The sequence below is a fragment of the Nipponia nippon genome, unplaced genomic scaffold (assembly GCF_047370975.1).
Source record: "Nipponia nippon isolate SJK-2023a ecotype South Korea unplaced genomic scaffold, ASM4737097v1 scaffold_2, whole genome shotgun sequence".
Taxonomy (NCBI): Eukaryota; Metazoa; Chordata; class Aves; order Pelecaniformes; family Threskiornithidae; genus Nipponia; species Nipponia nippon.
Window position 1 is genome coordinate 103,976,526 of NW_028262336.1, and position 25,743 is coordinate 104,002,268.

Below are 25,743 nucleotides of genomic sequence, written 5' to 3' on the forward strand. Positions count from 1 at the left end.
CATAGATGCACCTGGAGTATCGATTCCTCCTTTTCCAAACTGACTGTTATCTTTTTCTGTTTCTTCAATATCTAACAGATCATCAACAATCAATCTCTCTACCGTGATGTCATGGGGACAGCAAATGTCTCAGACCTAACTGGCATTAATTTAGCCTAGATTTCTCTTTCTGTCATAGCAAAGGGCTTCTCTTCACACAGACGATACTGGGAACTTAAACACATATTGAAGAGGGCTGTTCCACTTGGTATCTAAAAAAATTGTTAGATATCTAAGTCGGACAGGCTCATTCCCACTTACAGTAAGTGCAGGGAAGAGGAATGCAACAAAAAATCTCATGTCCTTGAGCACTGAAGTGCACAGACTTTGAGCTATACTTTCTTCTCTTCTGTTTTGTTTTCTTTTTGCCTACTCATGCCCATACAGATATGCATACAAGTATACACAGTCACCAAACTGCTTTGCTCAGCCCTATAAATACTGTTGAAGTAGAACATTTTCAACAAAATATAAGAAGGCAAAAATCATTTGACCTTTCTAAGTTTAAGCAGCCTCACACTTGACATATTAACTCCAAAGTGTATAATATATTCACACCACTGCTAAGCCTTGGGGAGTCATAGTCAGTGACTGTTAGACCTAGTAGCTTTCCATCCTCCCAGGATTTAAGGAAGATTCATATGTTTTCTGTGAGTGTTCTGTCAAAGATTTAGATTGTGTGCCTAACATCAGTGTGTACTGGTTATTTGTTTTGGCTTCTTTAAAGAGAATTATTTTTCAGTAGTTTGAAAGGAAAATTCGTCATAAGTCTGGTGACTTCAGAGCAAGTACTCTGGGTCAACAGTTAAATGTTGAAATATTTTGAGTGCCATGAGAGGACTCAGAACTTCAAAAGATAAGTACTTCATTATGCTGCAGATAGGGAATAATTTGACCTTATTGCTTTGGCATTCTGTATATCTTCGGTTTAAATGAGTAGGAAATCTTAAAATAGGAGGTAAACGGTCAGGGGTTAAACTCATGATGTAATTAAAGTTGAAGTCTTAGGGTTTGCCCTTTAAGTTTAAATGTTTCTGTAAGTTAAAGCTGAAATTGTTTAATACACTGTTCTATATTTGGGTAAATTCTGATGCTATGAATTCCAAAATGTGTGCATTAGCCTTATAGCTGAGTTACCTTAAGATGAAAGGTTTTGATAAGCTACGAGAAAAACAAGCAGCTTTTGACTTAATGGACCCTATGTACAAGTCAATCATTGTAATGCCATGTTGTCTGAAGCTGTGTCTCTGTTAATTGTTTTAGAGAAGATTGTGATTAATGACATATTAAGATAGCCTTCACTTCTGGCCGGGCTTGGAGCAAATATTAGTTTATTACTGTCAGAAAGTACAAAGATAATAACATGCTAAGTGACAGAGGAATACTCTGAGCAGTTGGTAAGTTTGGAGTCATAGCTTTGTATCCTTGAGTCTTCTGCCCTTGCAGCTCTCTCCTCTACTCCCTGGTACCCTGACCCCAGGGCCAAGGGGGAGTCTCACTAGTTGTGGTAGATGCTTCAGAGCACAACACATTTTATTTATGGACTTAGATCCACAGACTACCATTTCTTTTCAGCTTAATTTAATTCTAGTTTTCTTTTCCACTGAGTTTCTTCCTGATTCTGTGCATTTCATTTTTTGCTCAGCTTCTTTCCCTCCCAAGGCTCTAAACATAGCTCATTTCAACTCGTTCTTACACTGTTCTCACATGCTTTACCTGTTTCCTATTAACTTCTCTTCATAGCTATTTGTGTTTTTTTCCACCTGGCAACAAGATCATTCTTCTGTCATGACTTCTGTCAAACTTTTTTCCTCCCTCCGGTGGCCATCTATTTCCCTAGCCTTCAGATAACTTGTAGTCAAATGTTTTCCCTTTTTCCTCCTCCTAAAGGAGCATCACTCAGAGCACCTCACTGATGTGGATTGAGTTTGTACTTGGTTATTGAGCTATGGACCAAAGGCAGTCCATAAGTGATGATGCCAATACCATTTTTTTGATTGACATTGGCTAATTACACTTATATGGCTTCATCGTACTAGTCTAATGAACTGTCTTGATCTGGGAAAGACTTTAGAGTCTGGTATTGTAGAATAAAGAAACAAGCTTAAAATGAAAGACCTTACAGTCTTCTGAGAAAATACAGAAACACACCAGAAGACTGAAAATACATAAATATACATCAGAAGAGGCTTTAAAAATGCTCTCTTGGAACCCGTGTTTTACCAACTCTCCCATTTTCCTATAAAGAAAGTATGTTTGTTTGCACATGTGAATGTAGAACTGAGCCTCAAGACATTAAGCTCTTTGCAGCAGGTATCTGTTTCTCTACAGAGTAATATTTCCAACCTTCTCTTTAAGAAAACATATCTTTTCTTTCACATTTACTTGCCCATTTTATTTTATAACTCTAACTTGTCTGTATGCTGTTCACTGCTTCCTTCAGAGAATCACAGTTATGCCCCCATGGTTCTCTCTTCCCTATAAAACTGAGCTTAACCAGTGAGAAACAAGAAAGCATTTCCATCTTGCTCACAGCTGGCACTTCAAGGAACCCAACAGGAGTGTTTGTGTCTGCCTCTTCCTTGTTTATCTCATCATTTTCTCTAACAAATTGTTGCCCATAGGCTGTTTACATACAAACAGGTTTTATGAAAAATCACACCCTGTTTATAGCAAGTTATTAACTGGAAAGAGGCTATCTTAGCTAATTGAATTGCTATGTTTAAAGTGTTTCCTTCGACTCTGGCCAGAAACAAAGATCCATCAGTAAGTGTACTACCTGGTAAACTACTCGTAGCTTAATTTTCTATAGCTCTTGTTAAATGAAGAGACCTGTAAGGGTTTTTGCCTCTTTTCACAGGTGCCACCCGTGCTTCTGGACAAGCAGTTTTCAGAATTTACGCCGGATATCACACCCATTATTCTGGCTGCCCACACCAACAATTATGAAATCATAAAGCTCCTTGTGCAGAAAGGGGTCTCTGTGCCCAGGCCACACGAGGTCCGTTGTAACTGTGTCGAATGCGTCTCAAGTTCAGATGTGGACAGCCTCCGCCACTCTCGATCCAGACTCAATATCTACAAGGCTCTGGCGAGCCCATCTTTGATTGCCTTGTCCAGTGAGGATCCTTTCCTTACCGCTTTTCAACTGAGCTGGGAGCTGCAGGAACTGAGTAAAGTTGAAAATGAATTTAAGTCGGAGTATGAGGAACTGTCAAGGCAATGCAAGCAATTTGCAAAAGATCTCCTGGATCAGACACGGAGTTCCAGGGAATTGGAAATTATTCTTAATTACAGAGATGATAATAGCTTGATAGAAGAACAAAGTGGTAATGATCTTGCAAGACTGAAACTGGCAATTAAGTACCGTCAAAAAGAGGTGAGTGTGCTGGAGAATATTTAAGCATATTTAGTAGTAGTAATGTGATAGATAATAGCCTGAAATACATCCTTTTAACCGAGACAAATTGCTGCTTATCTTTTTTTGTTCTACAGGGTCTCTTCTTTTTTTATATTTTTAATTAGATGAATTTGAGTAGCTGTTATAGTTTGATAGTATCAGAATTTAAAATGTTCTGTTATAGCAGAGATCCAAAGAAACTTTTTTTTCTTTTGCACCTGAATAGACACAGTGTCCAGTAGTTGTGCTCTGAAGAGCTCTTCAATAATAGGATGAGAAATATATATAGCATACTTCAAATTAGCATTAATTGCGTCTGACAGAAAAAGGAGGCTATGTGTTTAAACACCTATAAAATACTACAGGTACCTCTATAGAGAGGGTTCTTAAAAAAATAGCTATTATAAATAGATACTGAAACATAAGATTAATAGCAATGCATGACTCCCCAAAACTTTGACGTTCAGGTTCTTTTTCATAAAGAATACAAAATGGAGATATCTGGGTATTGGTTTCCATGACAGTTAAAAATTCATGAGTTTGCTTCACTGATACAGATATTCAATTGGAATCAGAGGATGTCTGCATTTCTTTTAAAAATACTCAAGTTCTTATGTGTGTGCAAAAGCAAAAGAATAAAGACAGAAAAATGAGTTAGGAAGACAATTCCCTTGATATTTCCAAAACTTCACTTGATCCCTGCTCATCATCATGTCAGAATGTGTTTTATCGTCTCATTTGGAACCTGTACATCTAAAATCATCTGAACTGTGCAAGTGTATAGGCAAGACAAATGCCATTAATAATTAAATGTTACTTGTTCGTATAAAATATGGCAAATGCTTAAGAAACTTCTGTGTTATATTGAACTAGTCTATCTATCACTGCTCAATGTCTGTTCTGCAAAATATAATAGTAAATGCATTAATATATTACGTATGTTAGAAGGGTTTGCAGGAACAATAACCAAACATAATGATTCTGTTGTCCATTTGAAATATTATTTAGTAATGCTAAAAAGTTATCATGAAGGTAGGGACCTACTGAAGTATTGCTGGAAAAATATCTCAATTGGTCTCTGACTTCATAAGTCTTCTAATAAGCATTTTTTTCCTTCAGGAAATGTATTGCATAATTTTATATTTGATAGTATAATGTTTTAGGCAACATATTCACTGCCTTTGTAAATTATTTTCAGATGGTACTATTCCAGACTTTTCTTAACAACTACTATTTCTGTTTCTTGAAATGCCAATCCTATCCTACAGTCATTGAAGAAATTCTAGCTTGGACTTCTTTTTTCCAAAGGATTCATGCACTGAAGTAAAATTCTGACCTCTCATGGTTTTATTTTTTAAACGTAAATACAAAACTTGAATTTTCTTAATTTGAGATAGAGACAGTGAGAGACATCTGTAGAGTGAAATGTTTTTCATAGTTGCATCTTATTCCTGTGCCTAATTAAACTGCAGTAATACAGCTGATTATACCTCATTGATTCTTCATAATAGCAAACATTAAAGCAATACTGATTTAGTGCAACAATTCCGAATCAGTGGATCTTTTATATTTTACATACATTTTTCATTTCTATAAATATTTCCCACTATCCCTACTATTTGAGTCTTCCTGAAGTAAAATGAAGTTTTATTAGATTGTTTTGCTGCATTCCTAAATGTATTCCCTACTAGATGCTGGAGCAAATAGTAGCCACTGTAACTGATCAGTCATTTTATTTCTGATTATTACAACAGTGTTCTGGTAGGTACAGGTCCAAGGTCAAGAAACTTACCTCAGGCATAATAAATGCTTGGATTCTGGCTGTCCTGATGCATATGGATCATGATGAAAATAGATCAGATGGGTCTTTCTATTTCTTGTGTTAAGGATGTTACAGGAGCCACTGAATCCAGCAGCCTCCGGGGTCTGGGGATTCTTTCAGCCCAGGCACTGGAGCCCAGCCAGGAGCACTTGGAGACCCCAGGGTCTCTGTCCCCGGCACAAGCATACTGACCGGCCCTGCTTACACAAGACCGGCCCCTTGATTGCCTTCTCCTCTCCATTTTGCCATGGTTATTCCTTCTGGATCCTTCCCCACCCTTTAGCCTTCCCCTAAACATCCCATAATAAATTTTACATAATCCCACAAGACCCCTCTGCTATCCCATAACTTTGAATTTCCCATGAGTCCCATGAACCCCCTCAAACATCCCGTAATACTCGTGATAATGATGTTTTCCCCTCCTTATGATCAGTTACAAAGTTGAGGTTGACCCTCCTAGAAGCAGTTGCAACCGGTCCTTTAATGGCCCATTCATCAGAGACTGAAGGGTCTTGGTCTTCGTCATTGTCTCTATTATACCTTGGTTTCCGTGTTGAATCTATCACTTTTCTTGTTATTTTCTATTTCTGTTATACTAATTAACCCTTAACCAGACAATTAAATTAACAAATAATTCAATGAACCAGATGCTCTCACATTTCATATACCCTTACACTACAACTATCCAAGGTAAGCTTGATGGCAAGCAGCAGAGGCAACTTATAAATCTTATTTTAAAAATGGCAGGAAAAAAGTGTGGGCTGGATTTTAACTAGCCCATTAATACACTATTTTGGATTTAACCTGTTTAAAAATACTGGTTTGGGGTGATGCATCAGCTTTCTCTGCCCTGTGTGTCTCAACCACCAACAGTCAGTTCTCCACCAAAGACTTTTCTATTATGACAGGAGCAAACATGGATTTGTGGTTTTTTGATGCTATCAGTTCTAGTCATTGACTTTCTTTCCCTTAACTTGCCTGCTATCCTGCAAAATTATAACAAAAAAACCCCAACCCAAACCCCCCCATCAAAACAGCAAAACAGATAGAATGCATTGTCTTCCCTTCTTATCTTACCATGCATCCCTAACATCTCAACCTTTATTCATGCTGTTACCAAAGGATATTGTAATGCTATATTGAGGCTGAGGTCAGAGCTCCATGAATAAGCAATCAGGTCTAGTTGTTCAGAACACCCAGTCTATGTCCAGAAATCGCAGCTAAAAGTAACAAAATAATGAAGAATGAGGACAAGTAAAATAGGAACATGTGTCCTTTACATTGCTTTTACAATTAATTGCTCAGGAGTTAAAGATTTCTTTTTTTCTTTCAAGTTGAAAATAACACCAGAAATTATTAGGAGTAATTCATCTTGGCATTAATAAGCAAGTGAGTATGAAACACATTACAACAAAGCCTTGTAAAGGCCTGGAGTAGGCTTTGGATAATATAATGTGGTTTAATCCCAAAGACATAAGATTGGGTAGAAGAGCAGATTGAGGGTACTTGTAGGAGAAGACGATGAGTGCATGGTGAAGAATTTTCATTATGTAAAGAAAGGAAAATTGACAAACATGAGAAAAGATAGTTATCAAGCTGGGAGTTGTTGAGGAGCTTCAAAATGACATAGTGTTTGATCAAATGTAGATCTAGAAATACCTTGTAACAGAGAAAGGCTTTTAAAAATGAAGTGATTAAGCAGTGCTTGGTGTAGTGGTCTGCAAGCCCCTGGTACCACCTCTGTATTATCATCTATGGAAATAAAGAAATCACGTTCATCCTCAGAGCTGCCTGCATTGTCTGTGGTCACCAGATTGCCCCTGAAGTGGACCGTCTCCACAAAACCAAAAAGTTTCTGCCAATTGGACTTGAGGTTCTGCACAGTGAAACGTGCTTATCTTCTGCATTTCCATTTGTTTCACACTTGCCATAATACTGTGATCCTCATTCACGTACTGTCAAAAGACATCTCAGTGGTATCAGTTTTCAGTCCATGGAGTCATGTCAGAGGGAACCTACTATGTATTGCTAAGGAAGAAACTTCCCTGATAATACATCTGTCTTCTTTCATTAGTAATGAATGAGGTTGAAAGAGATTTATAGTTTCAAGTTTACACTGCAGAATAATGTCTGGCAAGACTGTGGATAGTATCTGTTCTGAGTTAGGTGGTAGAACTAGAGAGTATCTGCCAGCATGTAGGTTTTGTGTGCTCACCCACAATTTTTTTTAGCATAGCACATGGGACAGAACATCCAAGGCACCATTTTTTTTCTGTTCATTTTGCACCACTGACGCTGTTTGATTATAAGCAAAGACACGTTGCTGATGCTCATGGTACATGTTTCTGACACCTACTGTTGCCTGGGCTGCAACTAGCAGCAGACGAGAGATTCCCTGAAGTCATGCAACCAGTCTGCATTGGGCACAAATATTTTGTTGTCTAATTATCTACTGTATAATATTATCTCAAGTAAGGGAGAGTTTGGTTTTATGAAGGCTGTCATTTAAAATTTTGTTGTGCTAGATTCTAAGCACACAATGATCAATGAGAAATAGTTTCCTGTTTTCCTGAACCAAATAAAAATGTTATCTGATTCAACTGCAGTTTCATTCAAGGATGTAGAAGGGGAAATCCCTGATTCTATGTATGATTCACAAGCAGAAGTTATTCAACCTGTAATTATAATGTTATTCTGAGTTTAAGTAATTTGCAAAACACTAGTGCAACAATGCAATTAAGTAGCAGAGAATAGTAGCAGTCTATAATATTTAGTAGACAGTCATCTTTGCCACTAATTGCAAAATGCATGTTCTGTCTCATATATATTGAGAGTTTTTAATAGAGAAATCACAGCAAATCCCCAGTGTCTTTCACTCATCCGTTAGCTTTGTTTTAGCTTTGGTTCTGTTTAGGTCTTATGCATATATCTGTACATATGTGAAAGAGTGCTTACTGAAATGCTTACCCATTTTCCCATATATGTGAAATAAAGAAGGGAGAGGGGGTTAATAAACTGAATCAATATCCTCTGGTTTCACAGTAAATTTAGTTAGTGCAATTCAAGTACTTAAACTAGTAATTTATATCTCTGTCTCATTTTGCCCCATACTAACTGGCCCATGTCATTTAAGCTATAGCTGTATAAGCTCAAGCAGGGAGAGGTTGTAATTATTGGCAGCATTGTCTCATTTTGCTTTGTTATTAGACATTCTGATATCAACAGAGAGGAAATATGAATTTTTAAGTATATAGCTGTTAACCTTTCCTCTTTCACTTTTCAAATGAATAAAGACTAACTGCAGTTTTATTGATTTTTTTTTTCTTTTTCTTTTCCATTCTTAGTTTGCTCTGATCATCTTTCACTTCCTTTGCAAGTACAAGATCATTAGAAAATTTGGAATACTTGATATTAGCAGGATGTAAAATAGGTTAAATTCCGCACATTTCAGTTTGACACTCTTGAAACATTTTAATAAGCTTTTTTCTGCCTTTATCTTTAAACAATAAAATAAATACATAATTATAGCATACATGCATGGTTATGTATCGTGTTGAGGTGTAGATAAAAAAGCAAGAACTAAATTTGCTAAAAGATACATTCAGGAAGGATGTTTTTCCTGATCCTGAATTAACTTTTTTAAAGGATTGATTTAAAACATAGAACCATTTCTAAATTTTCATTTTATCTTTTCAATACATTTCTATAGAGCTGAATAATCAATGCTTACCAAAAATTCAACTGCTTAACTACTAAAACTCTCCCAAATGCCTCTAGTTGGCCTTGTAAAGTTCCAACTTCCCAGGGTCAGGCCCTGGTTTTCTGAATTGCTACCACCTGCAGAGCCTCACCTGGCAACGAGGCAGAGAAAGAGTGAAAGAAGGAGTGGGTTTTAAGAATTTAACACAGTTAAAGACATTTAGCTTTAACAAGATTACAGGCTTTATCTTCATTAACAAGAATTTCATGGAAAATATTTCAGGGAAATCATCTGTAGACTAGCTTACTCAATTATTTGCAGACAGACAAGAAGTGAGACAGGACTTCCCCACATAGGAAACACACATCATGGATCAACTGTTTTTAACATAAACCTGTATATTCCCATAAAACACACACCAAAGATTACTCATATGAGCAATATCACTAAATTATTAATTGATTAATTAAATCTTAAATACCATAGTATGATATTCACTTTTCATAGATCAGTTCTTGTTTTCTAGGAAAACAGTGCTGCAGGATAAAAAAAGTTGTTACTGATAATAAAAGCCATCTGTTTGCTACTGCTCAAAAGAGGACCTTTAAAAATGCAATCACCAGTTCTTCACTAGTTTTCTATGCAAAATGCAGCCTCAGTGAAATGGAAATGTTTCACAATAATGTCACAAATTCAGTGAAATTTTCAATGAAAACATGTCAAATCATTTCAAATCTGTCATTTCATGTCGATGTCTAAACACTTCATTTCAATAAAGTAAAGCATTTTGTTTGACTGAAGTTTCTTCTTACTTCACTTGGACTTCAACATTTTTGACAATGTAATTCTTATACCTAATATCATCTGTATCATATTATTAAACAAAGCAGTATAAATATGCTAGAAAGCAAAAATTATTCCTTATCAAAATTGAATATCTCAACAATGCCTAGAGAAAATAGTTTTAAAGTACTGAAATGAAAAGTTGCCATGTTCTTTGTAATGTTTTTTAATGTTTAAACTGCCATTCTTTTGGGAACATTGGCTTTTTATTTAGATGTGGAATATAAAATATGTCTGGAAATGCTGGAAATTTCCATAGAGCTCCTCTGGCAGCAATACATTTTAGGAGTCTAAGTCAAGCTTTGTGACAGTCTCAGAGAGTAGAATTTTCCTTGGAACCACAGATTGATTTTGAGTAATTTTAGTAGCCATTATAATTAATTTCTCATTAAAAATCTTTCAGATGCAAAAGCCTGAATTATTGACTCTGTAAGCAGGAATGACTTTGGAAACACAACATCTAAGAATTATTCTGTGTTTAAAAAAAAACACACCTGAAAAATAAACAGAAACACAGCAGCCATGTGTTAGCAAGTCACTGTGTATGTGAATATTTGTCAAAAGACTGGAAAGGTGCAGTCAGAAGTCTCCATGTAAAAAATAACAAAACCCCACAAAAAAAGGACTCTGATAATATTTGGACATTTTTAACGCCAAAGGAAGTTGTGTTTAGTCTATGAATCACATAACTGAGGGGAGTGATGTATGCACGTTTGGGTCCATGTCTCCAAAAGACCCATTTCTGCAGACTCTCAGCCATAGTATTCAAAAAGTTTGATAAACATTTTTCCAGGCAAGAGCCAGCTACTCTAAAACAGGTCATATGTTTGCTTTGTAGATCATGTAAAAGTCTCTGTGTTTATAGATAAAGACTCCACAGATTGTTAAATATCATAAATTATGTAAGTAGCTTATCTGCTACACATACTTAAAGTCTTACTCTAATTGGTTATGTATTACCTCAGAACTGAATGCAGTATAGGTGTCCCAGTGGAAGCTGTACTTATTGCTGCCAGAAAAAAATGTTCTTTAATCACAGGGTGGGAGCACATCTGCTTAATACAGCATTTAATTGTGCCTACATTTTAAATGCATGGTGAAGTAATCCTCCTAAAGTATGTGAGCAAATTCTTTATACAGTCAAAAGACAGAGGTATGCACAGAGGGAGATCCCGTCTGCTCAAGATAAGACATCTAAGTTAATTCCAGAGACAGCTCTCTCTGCTCCCTTGGCTGGGTAAGGAAACAGGGCACTTCAATTAGAAGAATTACTTCACTAGGCATTGAAAATGTACATACAAGTTAGACAACTTACTGCATCAACTGCAATTTCTACCCTGTGGTAACAGAGATTTCAGATTCTGAAGGCTCAGAGCCCACATAAGGCGAAATGAATCTCAGCACTAACTTTTTAATGATGTCTCAGAAGGCATCAATAACCTTTGAATGCTATATGCCTCACATAAGTTGCAACCCTCTCATCACAGTTCTAGTTAAACTATTCATGAACTGACACCAACGTCTTTTTATTCTGAACACTTGCTGGAAGTAATTAACTCAAAGGGGAGGAGACTTGCTGTTAATGAAGTACAGTGGAAATCTGTCATTTCAGTTCCTTTTCTGCATCTTCCTTAAAAGAAATGTTGCTGGGTTGTCTGCCTCAAGCAGGAACAACCAGTAGTGCATATCCCTAACCAGCAGTGCACAAACCTTCTGTTCAGATGTGACTGGCAGCAACAGAGGTTGGCTTTTGGTTTGAAGGAGTCACTACTAAGGCACCTACAAGCTTCCCTACAAACCTGGGGTAGATTTAGCACTGTGAGTTATTTTTTTTCTACTTACAATAACAAAACATTTGCTTAACAAACAAAATTTTAGAGGAAAAAAAATCTTTAACAAGGTGAATAAATAAGGTAGTGCACAGGATTTAATTTTGAATGTAAACCTATAACTATAGGAATTTACAGCCTTCTTTCCTCCCTCCATATACTTGCTGGGCATCTGGCTGTTCTTCCTCCCACCCCTGCAAGAGCACCTAACCCACAGCTCAGGTTAGTTAGTTTTGCTGGATGATGAGCCCCAGACTGAGCTGTGGTGGGATTTGCATCTGCCAGCTGTCTCCATTCCTCCATTCCTCCCATGGCCTCCATCAGCCATTCCTGACTGCAGCCACCCCCTCCCTTGTGCAGCTCCTCCTTTGTGCTCCCCATACCTTCTTCCATAGCTGCACCAGCAGCTATGCTTCACTCCTCACTGCAAGACATTTTGGAAAATCCCAAGAGCTTCAAATAATTTGTATTATTTCAACTCTAGTTAGCACCCTTGTAGCATGAACAGCTCATACAGGCACCTAACTCATAGAGGAGTATTTAACTCCTTTCTATTTTTTCTGTTTCATAGCTCCCAGGCCACTCTTAAGCAACCCCTCCTCTCTCATATATCTTGTAGGAATCTCTTACACAAAGCCTTCCATCCTCCTGTCCAAGATCTAACCTCTTCCATGCCTGTGCTAGGTACAATTGGCCTAAGATAGAGTGACTGCTTAACCAAGGCATATTTGAACATCCTGGCTGAACCTTCTGCATGCTGTTGCAATATGAATTTTTCTACTGCTTGGCAGGACTCCCTCCATTAAGATAAATGTTTATTGAACAATAAAACAAGACAGCCAAAGCAAACTTGTTTTAGGCCTGTCTGTTGGTTCTTTTAATCTCCCTCCTCTTTACTCCACCAGATGTCCACAGAGCATTCTTCTCTTCCCTCCTTAACCCTTGTTTTTACTGTAGGCCTTAGCTATCAAGATTAAAATAGTAAAGGGTTTCTTCATCGATTGCCTCCATCAATATGTACATCCATCATCAAACAAAAGATTTATGAGAAAAACAAACTCTTATTATATGATCTCACTCTTGTGCCTCCAAAGAGGTGAGATCTTTATTCAAAATTTTTAGTGGAGTATAAAACTTTCTAAACTTTACAACTCCAGGAGTTAAAGTAGAAAAATGAAGAGAGGTGTTCAGTATGGCACTGGTATGACAAACAGGAGCTTATGTTTGTGAAAATCATATGGCTCTCAAGTTTGACTATTGGCATTTGAACTTCTAGGGTATTTTTCATACTGAAAAGAAAATGTTCACACGAAACTATTAATAAGTCCTCCTTACAGAGACACTTGGCTTTCTTCTGCAAATAATAGGATGACATTCTTCCCCACTCCATTCTCTCTTCATCAGATCATCCTCAAGCCATCTCCTTCGGTATGGTCCAGCAGCGTCTCCCATTCTCCTTTGACCCACTTTCATCTAGCCCAAGACTTGATAAATTCTGATGCGCAGTAGAAGTATCACAAGTAAAGGGAATTTGCCAGCACTCTGATAATGCTCATTTGAACTTTGAGCTTTCACAGTGTATTATTTCATAGTTAGTCCAAATACTAAAATAGCTTTCAGTCAATAGTTTGGATTGAATGAGACAGCTGAGAAAATTAGGAACTCCCTTGGTGGTTATTTGGACACATAAAATATACTGGGAGACTCTGTATTCTTTTGATACCGTCTCAATAGCTTTCCCTTGTGATACATTTAAACATCCTTTCTCCTTTTCATTGACACACTCCAGGAATCTCAAGATCCATATTTATTTCTTCATCACCCTTTGTCTCCTCTTTTTTCTAAAACTCCCCCCCTTTTCTTACTGAATTGCAGAGACCATTACCCATTGCCCATTCTCTATTGCCCTATCCGCAGGGTGATACTATTACAAATATTCCTGGGCCCCATCCACTGCCGCTGCTTTTGCCTCCCAAACAGGGAGGCTACAGACCCATGGCAGAAGGAGATAGAAGGAGCTTGAGGCTTAGAGACAATCATTCCCTAAGCTGAACACCAGGAAAACAGTGTCTCATACCCATGCAGTCTCACACATTTCTGTTGAATCTTGTTTTCCCTAATTAAGTGACTCCATCTTGGAAGACACAGCAGATCAAACAGGACTCCTAGGACCAAAAACCCTTGTAAAGACACATAGGTCATGAAAGGAGTCTTCTCTTGTTTCCCAGGCTCAGTTACAGAAGAGACAATATGGTTAAGTAGACAGAACAGTGGATTTTAGTCCTTTCTTTGCCACCAGCTTGCTTAGTGATTTTGGTAAAATGATTGCAACTTAGATTAAAAAATAAAGTATAGGTATCTGCAGCTTCTGTCTAACTTTGTAAGTACATATGCTCCCTAATCACTTAAAGATTTAGTGGAATAATCACTTGGGTCACTACCTGTGCCTGCTGGCTGTTCATCCAGTCACTGAAATCCATGTATGTTGAGTTTCCTGGTGCCTTATTCATAACTTAGCCCCAAAAGGATTCCCAAAGGGGGACATGAACTCCTTTGTCTGAAGGAGTGCTCCCTGAGAGTGCCATAACCATGGAGAGTGCCCCAGTTTACCCTGCCTTGGGGTTGTCTCAGTCCTTTCTGATGAAGTTGACAAGTGTGCTTCAGATCAGCTTGCAAGGTGGACTTCCAGGCACAGCTAGCCCACAGTCTGTAAATAGCTTCAGTATCAGTTTCCATGTCAGTCCCACTGGGTGTATCTTTGGTCTCTTGTCTTTCCACAAGAAGCCAGTGCTTTGATCTACATGCGGTGTCCCTTCAACCACTTACCACCCTCTATTACATATTGGGATTATAGGATCTTCAGGATATGTTTTGCCTGTTGTTAATGGGTTTTGTTCTGTGCCCAGCACAATCAGGCCTTGGTTACAGATAGGGCCTGTTTGTGTTATTGTAACACCTTGAGAGCAGTAATTTTGTTGTAAGGCTGACTGCAGCTCCTAGTGATGAAGGGTGAAGTAAATACAGCAGGAATCACTTTCTTTGTTCGTTTCTTAAAGCTTGTATTTTATTTGTTTTGTGGATAATGCACTCGTGACACTGGCAAAACGAATAATCTGATGGTTCATTTCTGCTTAATGAAGGAAACTAATCCAACCTACCTCAACAGAAAGAGGGTATGGCTAGAGCAGCCTATGGTACTCATTGACTCAGCTTCTGCCTTTGTGTTACTTGATAAAGCTCCTGCTTAGACCTGCCACAGAACACCTCTATTTCTTATGCTTGTGAAATTTTTAGGACTTTTTAAAGTTTCTGCCTAAGAGAATGTCTTCTTGGGCCAAGAAAGGGGATTTTTCTTTGCTTCTGTGAATAGACTATCATCCATTTCTTCACCTTAAAACAAAATCTTAACTTTCTTTTAAAACATGGCAACAAAGTAAAGATTATGCCTTTGGAGGGCAAAACTCCAGAAGAAATTGCTGTTGTTAGTTACAGCTTCAGTTATCTGGAAAAAAACATATCGATATCTGCTAAGTACTGTTGTGGGGATGGAAGGAAGGATGCTGAGTTTTTACTGAAAGATTGTGAAAAGCTTGCTAGTTCTGTTGCTTAAAGAAATCAGTTTTATTTCATTGATATCACTAATGAATATAGAATATAACCAGTCTTTCTTCTGCTTCTATGTTCCTTAACTTGTTGTTGAGATACTTGGCAAAAATAAGACGTTCTGAGGAAAGATTATTTTAAAAGTGAAAACTCTTTTCCTAGGAGGAGAATAGGCTCAGTTATTGGTGAGCACTTGCAAACAAGCAAGGACTTGATAAGGAAGGATTTTACAGAATGTTTTGAAGGACAGGGGAAAGCCAAAGGTGAATGCGTATGAATAAGAGAAGAAACAAATCCAGAGCTGAACATCCTCTGGCATGTTCTTTATTACATCAAATCATGGCTTTTATGCTTTGAATGTGTTTCATTCCTGAATAATGTTGTAAAAATGTGAGGGTCCTTAACATTTGTGGGAGAGAAAGACCAATACAGATCTTCAGCAAGCAGAAATTGCTGAAGGTGTACAAAGTGCAACATGCTTATGCTCTGTTGCCCAAGTACAGGATCTGGCTCATTATTTTTTTAGGTGGATGAAGAGGAAAAGGAAACATTTTGCTCTGCTTGCTGTGCAGAAAAGATAATAATATTTAATTACCAGGGTAATGTAGTCATTTATATTAGAGGTTGTTCTAAATAGCTAACCTTAAGGGCTTCATTAGCAGCCCTGTTATGGTTCACAAAAAGACATGACTTAGTTACGCAGCATTTGACATTAAGACAAGCTGAAAGTGTTACAGAAGGTAAAAAAGGTTTGAAATATTATTAATAAAATTAATTCAAGGCTTTGACTCTTTTTTTCTGCCCTCTTAATAGCACGTAGAGAGAAACTAGAAATAGCCATTCCTGTAGTGTGTTTGTGCTTTGAGTCCCTGACTCATTCCACATAACCTCAGGTATTTAACTAAGGTACCTATGTCAGCAGCCTAGCCTCAGGTCCCTTCATAGTCGATGGCAAGAGACACACATCTCCAGACAGCAACTCAGGCCATCTAAGAACAAAATCATTTTTGTCACCACCTACATTACTTGCACTTATTGCAGAGGAGACGTGGGATAACTAGATGTGTTGTACAGGCTAAAAAGAAGGTAAAATTCTTTAAGAAGAATAGCATGTAATTTCTGGAAGGTAGGTGACAGTGGGCTTAAGATAATTTTTTTAAGTGTTGATATTCTGTCATTCTGAGAACTGGAAAAGCCCCTTAAACTGAGGCAGATGAACGTTGAGGGCCTATTTACTGGAATCCCTTTGGCAATCTAAGATGCAGCTTCCCTTCTAATGCACCATCTGATCTAAGGGTCTGCCTTCGCAGGTAAGTTCAATGAGAAACAAGTTTACCACAAAGACTTATCTACGTTGTTTATACACAGTTACATATTTAGACTTAGTGGGCTTAGACTCACTCTAGAGTTTGTTGGAGGGGAAAAGCCTAAACAGGTGAACTTTAAGGTCTCTTCCAACCCAAACCATTCTATGATTCTATGACTCTAGATTAAAAGTCTGTTTTACTTTAGGGACAAGGCTTCACTCAAGCAGTCTCACAGGTCATGTTTGAGTTATAGAAATGGTCAAACAGTCTCAGATCAGCTCTTCCTAAGCAGAGGTCCTTTCCAGACCTGAGCTACATACAGATTAAGAGCCAACAATTTGAACAGAAATATGCGAGCCTCAGAGTTCAATGCATTAATGTCAAGAACCAATGTTCTTGAACCCATTCTTCACTTTTCAAAGAAACATAACTTCTCTTTGACCACCATGATCCATGTATCCACCTTACAGAGGAGCTGGAAATGTGTCCTTGGAAGATAGCTTTATAGGACTTGTACTGTTTGCACAGGCGGCACCTTCCTCCTATCAAAATCAGGTGTTTGGGAGCCTCCATCATGCCACACTGGGACTTTCTTTCACCAGCATACAGAGACTGGGTCATGATTTTAGATTTTGGCTGGAGAAGTAAGCATCACACAAAGCTGCATTTCAGAGGTTTGGTCTGAGGGAAAAATCCTCAATTTTACACGGAGATTCCCAAGATTAGATGGAAAGTATCGCAAGAGATAACTGTTGTTAGAGCTATGACAGCCTGCAAGACTCCACTTACGTTGAGCCATTTCTTCATCATTATTTCCAAAACTGGAAACCTGTAGTGAACTTTTTCAAAATCAAAGTCAAAATCTTGAAATAAAAAGACAAAGCTTTTACATGCATTGAAAAAATATTTTCTTTCACTGCCTGTGGCCCTATTCTCAATACAAATGTATCAGTCAAATCACATTAAAGTTGAGTAGCATAATCACACTTGAATGAAGAGAGATCATCATTTTCATTACAGTAAATTAAGGTTAGGTCTTCCTAACCTGGCTGTGAAAAATTGCTCTTTGCTCTGTACTAAACCTTGGCAAAAGTAGTCTGGGAGTAGGAGCACTTTTTGATACCAGTGACAGATCTTTGCAGTTATAATTATTGCAAATTACAGTGTGCAAATGATGGTTAAAGAAGACCTTGTCAATACAGAAGACTACATTGGTTTGAAGTTGGCTTGCTTTCTGTTGCAACTTTTTCAGTTAGAGTATACGTACCTGACCACAGAAACACCACTTGCACTCTAACTAGATTTGTGGCCAAAGAGATGTCATTTAGGTTTAATTTAGCAAGGCTTTTGACACCATTTCTCATATATTGTATCCAAGTTAGAATGTTACAGTCTGGATGGAAGAACAAGGTAGGTAAAACACTGGTTGGATGATCAAGCTCAGAGGGTTCTGGTTAATGGGTCATACTCTACCTGAAGACATAAAAAACTGCAGTTCTGCAAGGATCTGTATGGCCCAGATTTATCAGAGACCTGGAGAAGATGAAGTCCACTCTTAAAAAGTTTGCAGATGACACTAAGTTAAAGAGACTAGCTGATACGCTCAAGACAGGGCTGCCATTTAGAGAGACCAAGACAGGCTGGAGGAACAGGCTGACAGGAGCCTAATGAAATTCAACAAGGACAAATGCAAAGTCCTGAACCTGGGAAGGAAGAAGCCCCTGCAGTGACACAAGCTGGAGACTGACTGCCTGGCAGCTATGGAGAAAAGGAGATGGAGGTGTGAGCACCTCTAGCTGAACAAGGGCCAGCAGCAAAGAAGGCTAACAATAACCTGGGCTGTATTAACAGGAACATAGCTGAGGTAAGTGATTGCTGCCCTCTAATTGGCACTCATTCGACCACGTCTAGATACTGCATCCAGCTTTGGGTCCCTCAATATAAAAGATGCATGGATAAACTGGAGCAAGTTCACTGAAGGGCCACAGAGATGGTCGGGGGCTGGAGCACTTACCCTCTGAGGAGGAATCAAGGGAGCAGGGCTGGTTCAGCCTGGAGCAGAGATGACTTCAGGGGGAACCAACATTACCCCCCAGTGACTACAGGGAAGTCATCGAGGATACGGAGCCAGGCTCTTCACAGTGGTGCACAGTGGAAGGACAATGAACAATGGGCATCAGTTGCAAGAAGAAAAATTTGGACTGAATATAAAGAAAAAAGAGCTTTCCCCGTAAGAACAGTTAAGCAATGGAACAGGTTTCCTAGACAGATTGTGCTGTCTCCATCCTTGGAGACCCTGGTTTGAGCACAAGAGGTTGGACAAGAGACCTCCTGAGGTCCTTTCCAGCCTGAATTATCCTATGATCTGATGACAGGAACTGAGGAGCTGTGTTCATGGTAGCCAGTGTGCTTGGAAGTCTCTGTGAAGCTGTTATCAAGTGTACAGAGGATGACAGATACTCACCTCTCTCTTGTTCTGTGGTATTAAGAAATCTGACAGCTCGAGTCTTTCCCATACATGTTTGCTGGTATATGCCCTGGCATTTCAGCTGAAATCATAAGGAGAGGAACATTTTTGTATCTTCTGAACCCTTAACACCTTTTAAGGCTACAGAAAGAATACTGCTGTTGTTATTAATATTGTAGCAATACTCCAGGTATATTTAACTTTACATATAGTTCAACAAATTTGAAATAACCAAGCAAAATGAATTTTCAAATGATTAAGGAAAGGGGTAGATCAGTATAAAATTATTTGTTACATCAGAAGATAGAATATGAAAGTGTTCACTTTACAGGTTTTTTTTCCCCAGGAATGAAACACAGATACTTTGTATTAGAAGTAAAAGTAGTAACAACAAAAAATTAAAACAGTGGACTATTTAGCAATAGTATATTATTCTTCTTCTACCAACTTTTCAAAAAATATGATACTACCTCAAAACATTAGGTGAAAATTTTTATCTTGTAATTTTCTAAAGGAAGATTAAGGCCAAGAAGTTCCCTTCTTTTCTGCTTTCCTTCTTTCACAACTGCAATTAATGTAAATTGATCATGGTCGTAACACTGCCAATATAAATATTCTGCCAATACAAACATAAATATTATTCTCTCAGCCTTGGGTCCTTTGGCTTCTATCCTTCCTCAATTTCTGTGGAAAAGCTGGATTTTTGTAACAGGTCCATCAAGTTCAGTACTTCAGGAAAAGAAAATCATTTCCCCAAAGCAGTAGTGAGTATATCTGCCGTCAAGTCTCCTTTGTTTTTGCCTTTGTAAGCTGTCAAGGTTAGAGAATTAAGGGTTTGCTGTGTCAGATCCCTTGTTGGTGTTTCTAAAATTCCCCACAAAAAATCCTGATGTTAGATTATCTTTGAAGTTCTGAAATGAAGCACTAAAAGAACTTGCAGTTAAGAGTGCTGCTGCTGTTTCCCCACCCAGTTACAGTGTAATTTAGTTGACATTATACTTCAGTTACCGAGTATGGATTGTTTTGGCTGCCATCCTCTCTTCCTCTCACTGAAGTGTTTGGATGCTGAAGAAATCACAGTTTTGTTGTGGTGATGGAGGCTGGAGTCAGGAGCACTACAGCTTCTGTCAGGGTTGGAGCTGACTGGCACACAGTAGGCAGCGGTAAGGAATAGAGAGGAATGAGGGTCTCACCACCGTCACCTTAGCAAGGTGGCATTTCGGGAGTAAATTTGAGAGGAGTGTTTGTTAAAGAAGAGGTGTTGCTTCCCTGGTTGCAGTATTTGATGGTATTAGCATGAGACCTTTACAGCTGCAGGCTGGATATTGTGGAGAAAAATAGAAACTGAACATGACTGTAGCTCAGGAGGCATCACCTAGCCTGCCTGTGGGTCAAGGCAGAAGTCCTCCAGCTGGCTGATTTTGTTAAAGTCTGTATGTTATACATAAGTGCAGGATATGGGAAAGGTACACATGCAATCTAAATTTAAATTGCACTTCACATAGTAACTTCAATGTTTTTGCAGGTTTGCTTCGGATTTTTGCTCTGTTGTCACTTATCTCTTACTATACAGTAAGTTGCTTTATTCTTAATTACAACATATCTCTGATTCTCAAATAAATTTCAGTTTAGGGAATCATGATTTCATACATATGATCAGGATACATCTGCTTAACACCACAGAACAGTGCAAAGGAAGCAGAAGGAAATATTCCTTCAGAGTACCAGTGAGCTATCTTTCACAAGGGTTAAAGAGCAGCTCTTTCTTAGAAATGTACCCTTTCTGACTTGCTGGAGCAGAAGCTAGGACATGCATGTCATGAGGCAGTGACAACAGCCTATGGAGTGTATTTCTCTGTCAGTGAATAAATTGACTGTGATTTGTTGAGGAAGAATGTAGCCTCAGACCTTCATGGACTGAAACACAGCCTTTGCTTCTATCATTCAACATATGCCTCTTCCACCTCTAGCTTTTTGCAAATGGTCATTTTCCTCCACATTTTTAAATAAAATTTATTCCTTTACCTGGAACTGTAAACCAATGTGTTTTACTCCATCTCCATAAGAAATAGCTATGGAAGTTGGGCAAACATAACATCTCAGTTACCCACTTTCTAGGAGCATGCAATGAATTTTAGAAACACCAGTCTAACACAGAAACGTATCATGTAAATTGGTAAAATACTGTACAAGAAACTGGTCTTTGAGACTTTGTCTGTACTGCTAAAGGAAAGCAGACCATACCATGACCCTAAGACTGAGTGATACTAAGGGATTTGTATGAAAACAGGCTACAGCAAGTTGCAGATTTGCCTTTCATAAAGCCATCTGGAGAGAGGTCAAAACTAGAACCAGGCAAGAGCAAATGGTAGTTGGGATGACTGGGGTCCAGTGCTCAAATTCAGTCACTGTTTGATTTCTCAGTGTAGATGTAGCCTGAACATCCCTAAAAGTGATGCGTATGTGAAAACTCAAGTGAAACAGGCTCTTTACTGGTTGCTTCATTGCTCTGGTTCTTCACCATGAAAGAAACCAGCAGTGTTCAGACACCTCTGTGTATGAGAACAGTGAGAGTAGCTCCAGGTTTTCATTTGAGATACCAAACTCTAATGTTTTGCCACAAATAGCAGAGCTTCATAAGGGTAAACCACTACCCAAGGACTGTCATTATTTCTCCAGGCTGGCAGGTCCTGGGTACACAGAATTTCATTAACAACTATTGTAGGTATCTTCCCATTATGGGAAAGCACAATATTTCTTGGGTCTGTTCACAAGACAAGGTAATTTTCTTCAACCACAACCTATTCTTAAGTGTAAAGGAGCTTTTGGAGAGCAAGGCTTTTGAGCAAGCAATTATACTCCCTGCAGTTCTTTCCAAGATTCATATTCTGTGTTTAAACTGCAGCAGCTGCACATGGTGGCTGTCAACCGGCCATTCAAGAGCAGTGCCGCTGAACTCATTTAAGGCAAAACTGGGAAGAAAGGTGAATTGTACAGATAACGAAAAAATTGAAAAACTTCATCTCTGAAGGCCAGAAGGAAGGTTCATGAAAGCCACACTTGTCTGATATAATCGATGCATCTGCTACAGGCTCACATGCATTTCTCCTGCAAATGGTCTCAGAATAATACTCACTAAGCATCATTGCCAAAGACCTATCATTTCAGCTTAGTCTTTATGCAGGAACTGGGTGATTAATCTGATTTCTCAGCCTTTAACATTCTCAGATAAACACACAGCCAAGTTAAACAAGAGGAACTTAAAGATGAAAAACATTAAAGTATTTGAAGAGAAAGAAAAGCAGATTGAGTGACTATATACATTCTGTTCCTAAGTATTAATGAAACTACAAAGCCAGACCTCCCTACAACATGTTAATAGAGAACTTTCAAGGGAAAAATATGCAGTTTATGCCTTTATTTAGTTTGAATGCCTTTGTAATAAGTCTGTGTTTTTATTTTTCCCTCATCCCTCTAATTCTGTATTCAGTCAGCCTTCAAATGAGTGTTATGCTTTCCAAAAACTGGATTCACACTGATTTTGGGAAACTTTGGCATCTTCAGTTCCACCCAAGCTTCACATAATAAACAGACAGTTCTAAAGAAAGTGGGAAACCTTGGAGTTCTGCATGATTCTGTTCCTGGCTCTCTTATCACTTGGCTAGAACAGCATAAGCTTGGAGTCATGAACAGTTCTGCTCATATCCATTTTTCACATCAGAATGCAGGATGACACCTCATAAAGCTAAGCTAACGGAGTGAAACCTAAAGTTGCCTGGTGCTAATGGAAGGTAAATATCACTGCTCCAAGAAGGTTTCTCTTCACAGAAACAGGCAAAGAGCCTGAAAATGGAGAAAAGAAGGAAGAAAAAATTTTGTAGTCAGGTTTCTTCCAAATAGCTCAATACCCTGCTCAAATCTGAAAGGACGTTCAAAAAGGGAAAATGAAGCTAAGAATATCTCACTACCTTGTTTTGGCCTCTGCAACAAACTGCACAAACGAGGAGCAGGGTGGTCTCCAGAGATGCCCACAGAAATTCTCAGATAAGCAAGCAATGCCCAGCGGAAGAACCTAGCTTTTCTAGTCCCTTTCCTACACTTCCCTCACTTAGAGCTTTTCTTAACTAATTTTTCTCCAACTAAACTCACACTGCGTTCTGTGTTTCAGTTGCTTTCAACATATTTGCAGCTCCCTCACAAATTTTGAAAGGCTGGTTTATTAATTTGTAACTTTTCCTTCTGGCAACATGGAAGCTACAAAAAGTAGACAAAATGGTACAATGAGCTGGATGTGAGGGAACTCATTGCTTCTGTCATATAGTGGGATTGTAACTAACTTAAATCCTAACCCCTTCTGGCTGACCGGTTAATGCTTAGAAGCCTTACCAATACAGGACACAAAACAGCTTGGATGCAAGAAACATGCTCCTGGTAATTGCTGACTGGTTCAGAGGTATGGGGTTTTTTTCTTTTTACAGCTCCTGGGCCTGACAACAGAGTATTCTTTATACAAGTGGCTATTTGTTTCCAAATCAGTTTGAGGCGATAACATGATTTACAGAAACTGTATGCTATTAGCAGTACATGTTGTTTCTACCTGTGTTAATATAGGAAGTTGCTTAGAATATATATTGATTTTGGTCTCCTAAAAGGAACTTTGAGACTATAACCAAAATGTCTATATAGTCTCAATTTATTCAGTGTTAGAATTAATACTGGGAGAATGACCACCCACTATTTCTATTCTCTTATCAGTTAGTTTATTTTGTAGAAACTATTGGTGCAGACAGCAAACTTGGGTGTCAGAGGTATCTGAAGACTGCTTTGGGAATAGTAGGATTGAAGTGATAAAGACCTAAGCAAATATTTTTACTAGAATGTCTTTCTCCGCACACATGATGCACAGATTATTACAGCACAAGTGTTTGGAACAGTTGAAATGGTTTTATGTATTGCTTGGCAATAATATGGTTCAATGATATAAGCGAGACAGGCTCTGCCTCTTTTGAAAGGGAATAACCAATGGAGAAAAAGATCTTAATAATACCTTGTATTCCTAGAAAAGTAATTCAAACCTAAATAAATAAATTCAAACCTATAAAAACAGTTACTATGGCTAACAGTTACTAAGAACTTTGTTGCCCCAGAAATCACTGCTTGGCTTAATGCGGTAAGTATGTGGGATCATAAAAAATGCTTGGTTGAAAGATATTTCTCAAGGTCCTCTGGTCCAACCTCCTGCTCAAAACCAGGCTAACACTGAAGTTAAATCAGGTTGCTAAGGAACTTGCCCATCCAAGATTTGAATGGAGGATGCAGCAAGGATGGAGATTCTGCATCTTCCCTGGACAGCCCGTGCCGGTGCTCAAATACTCTTGTAGCGAAGAATATTTTCCTTAGATCAAACCAGAAATTCCTTTGATGCAGGTTGTGACCATCCTCATCCTTTCATTGTGCTCCTGAGAAAAGCCTGCTTCTGTCCATAATCTTCCTTTCATTTGTGTAAGACAGTGAATCACAAACTTGGTTCTTCTCTTTTTGAGGTTGAGCACGCCCAACTACCTTCTTCTCTCCCTATATATCGTGGGAGGCAGCCCCATAACCTCTTGGAGGTGTTCTGTTGGACTCACTTCAGTTTGCCCATGTCTCTGTTACAGTGGGGGACCCAAAACAGGACACTGCACTCCAGGTGTAGTCTCACAAGTGACAAAGAGAGGTGAATTATCACCTTCCTTGACATGCTGGCTGTACTCTTGCTACTGTGGCCCAGGCTATACTTTTGTACTGCATGGGCCAAGTCATACCCAGCTTCTTGCTTACCAGTGTCCCCAGGTCTTTTCTGCAAAGCTACTCCCTAGACAGTGAATTCCAGCCTGTACTGTTGCAGGGGGTTATTCTGTCCCAAGTGTAGGACTTTGCATATAAATATCACTCTTATTTTTTGTTTGCTATGCATGGAAATACACCAGCTAGGTGTGTAAAAACAGGGATCTAATATAATAGGAGTAAATTCATGTTTCATTATCTCTGCAGATACTTACAGAAGTTCTTTAATTAATTTTCCCTAGAAAAATGGTTTAAACTATGGTGAGTCTAACACTTGCCTAGAATGTGAACGAGAAGTATTCTACCAGCATCCCAGTTCTGAAATTTGGAGCTATTTTACACACTCATCCCAAAGCCCAACAACTGATTCACTTTTCTTTATCACAGGGAAGTCTAACAAGGCTATTCATGCGTAGCTGGTTCCTAAGAACTGCATTCTAGTTTCAGTTGCCATTGCCTTTTCTAATCAATTAATCAGAATCACTGCAATTATAGATAAATCTTGACTTATTTAATAGATATTTAATAGTTTTCTGTGTGCTGATTCATTTTACTAAGAAGAAGCACTGAATCAAATTAAGAGCTTCTGCTTGTGTTGATGCGGCAAAAAGGAAATTTAAAATGTTTAAATTAAAAACTGCAATGTCATTGTTTATCTAATAATTCTTTTATGAAGCATTTCAGTCTTCACTTTTATGTTTTCCTTTTCTTTTGTTTTCTTCCTCCTTATATTTGAAGTTAAATAATAGGATAATTACAGTAAAAAAAAACCCTGACATTGTATTCTGTTCTTGGTGAGAGCAGTGTAAACTCTGGATTTTATGATGAAGGCATCTATGCTGTGAATTTGTTTCACTATAGGGACCTGATCTGAAGCTGATTGCCCTGAATATATACAAGCTGGTGT

The 25,743-nt window shown here is 38.3% G+C and overlaps 1 protein-coding gene across 2 annotated transcripts in view; it reads left to right on the forward strand.

Moving 5' to 3' along the window:
• The window catches only part of TRPC4 (transient receptor potential cation channel subfamily C member 4), a 162,983-nt gene that overhangs the window by 86,517 nt on the left and 50,723 nt on the right, over positions 1-25,743 (forward strand). For both annotated transcript variants that reach the window (XM_087756602.1, XM_087756603.1), the window contains one exon: positions 2,900-3,418. In XM_087756602.1, the coding sequence (XP_087612728.1) occupies positions 2,900-3,418 (519 nt within the window). The remainder of the gene's footprint in view (positions 1-2,899; positions 3,419-25,743) is intronic.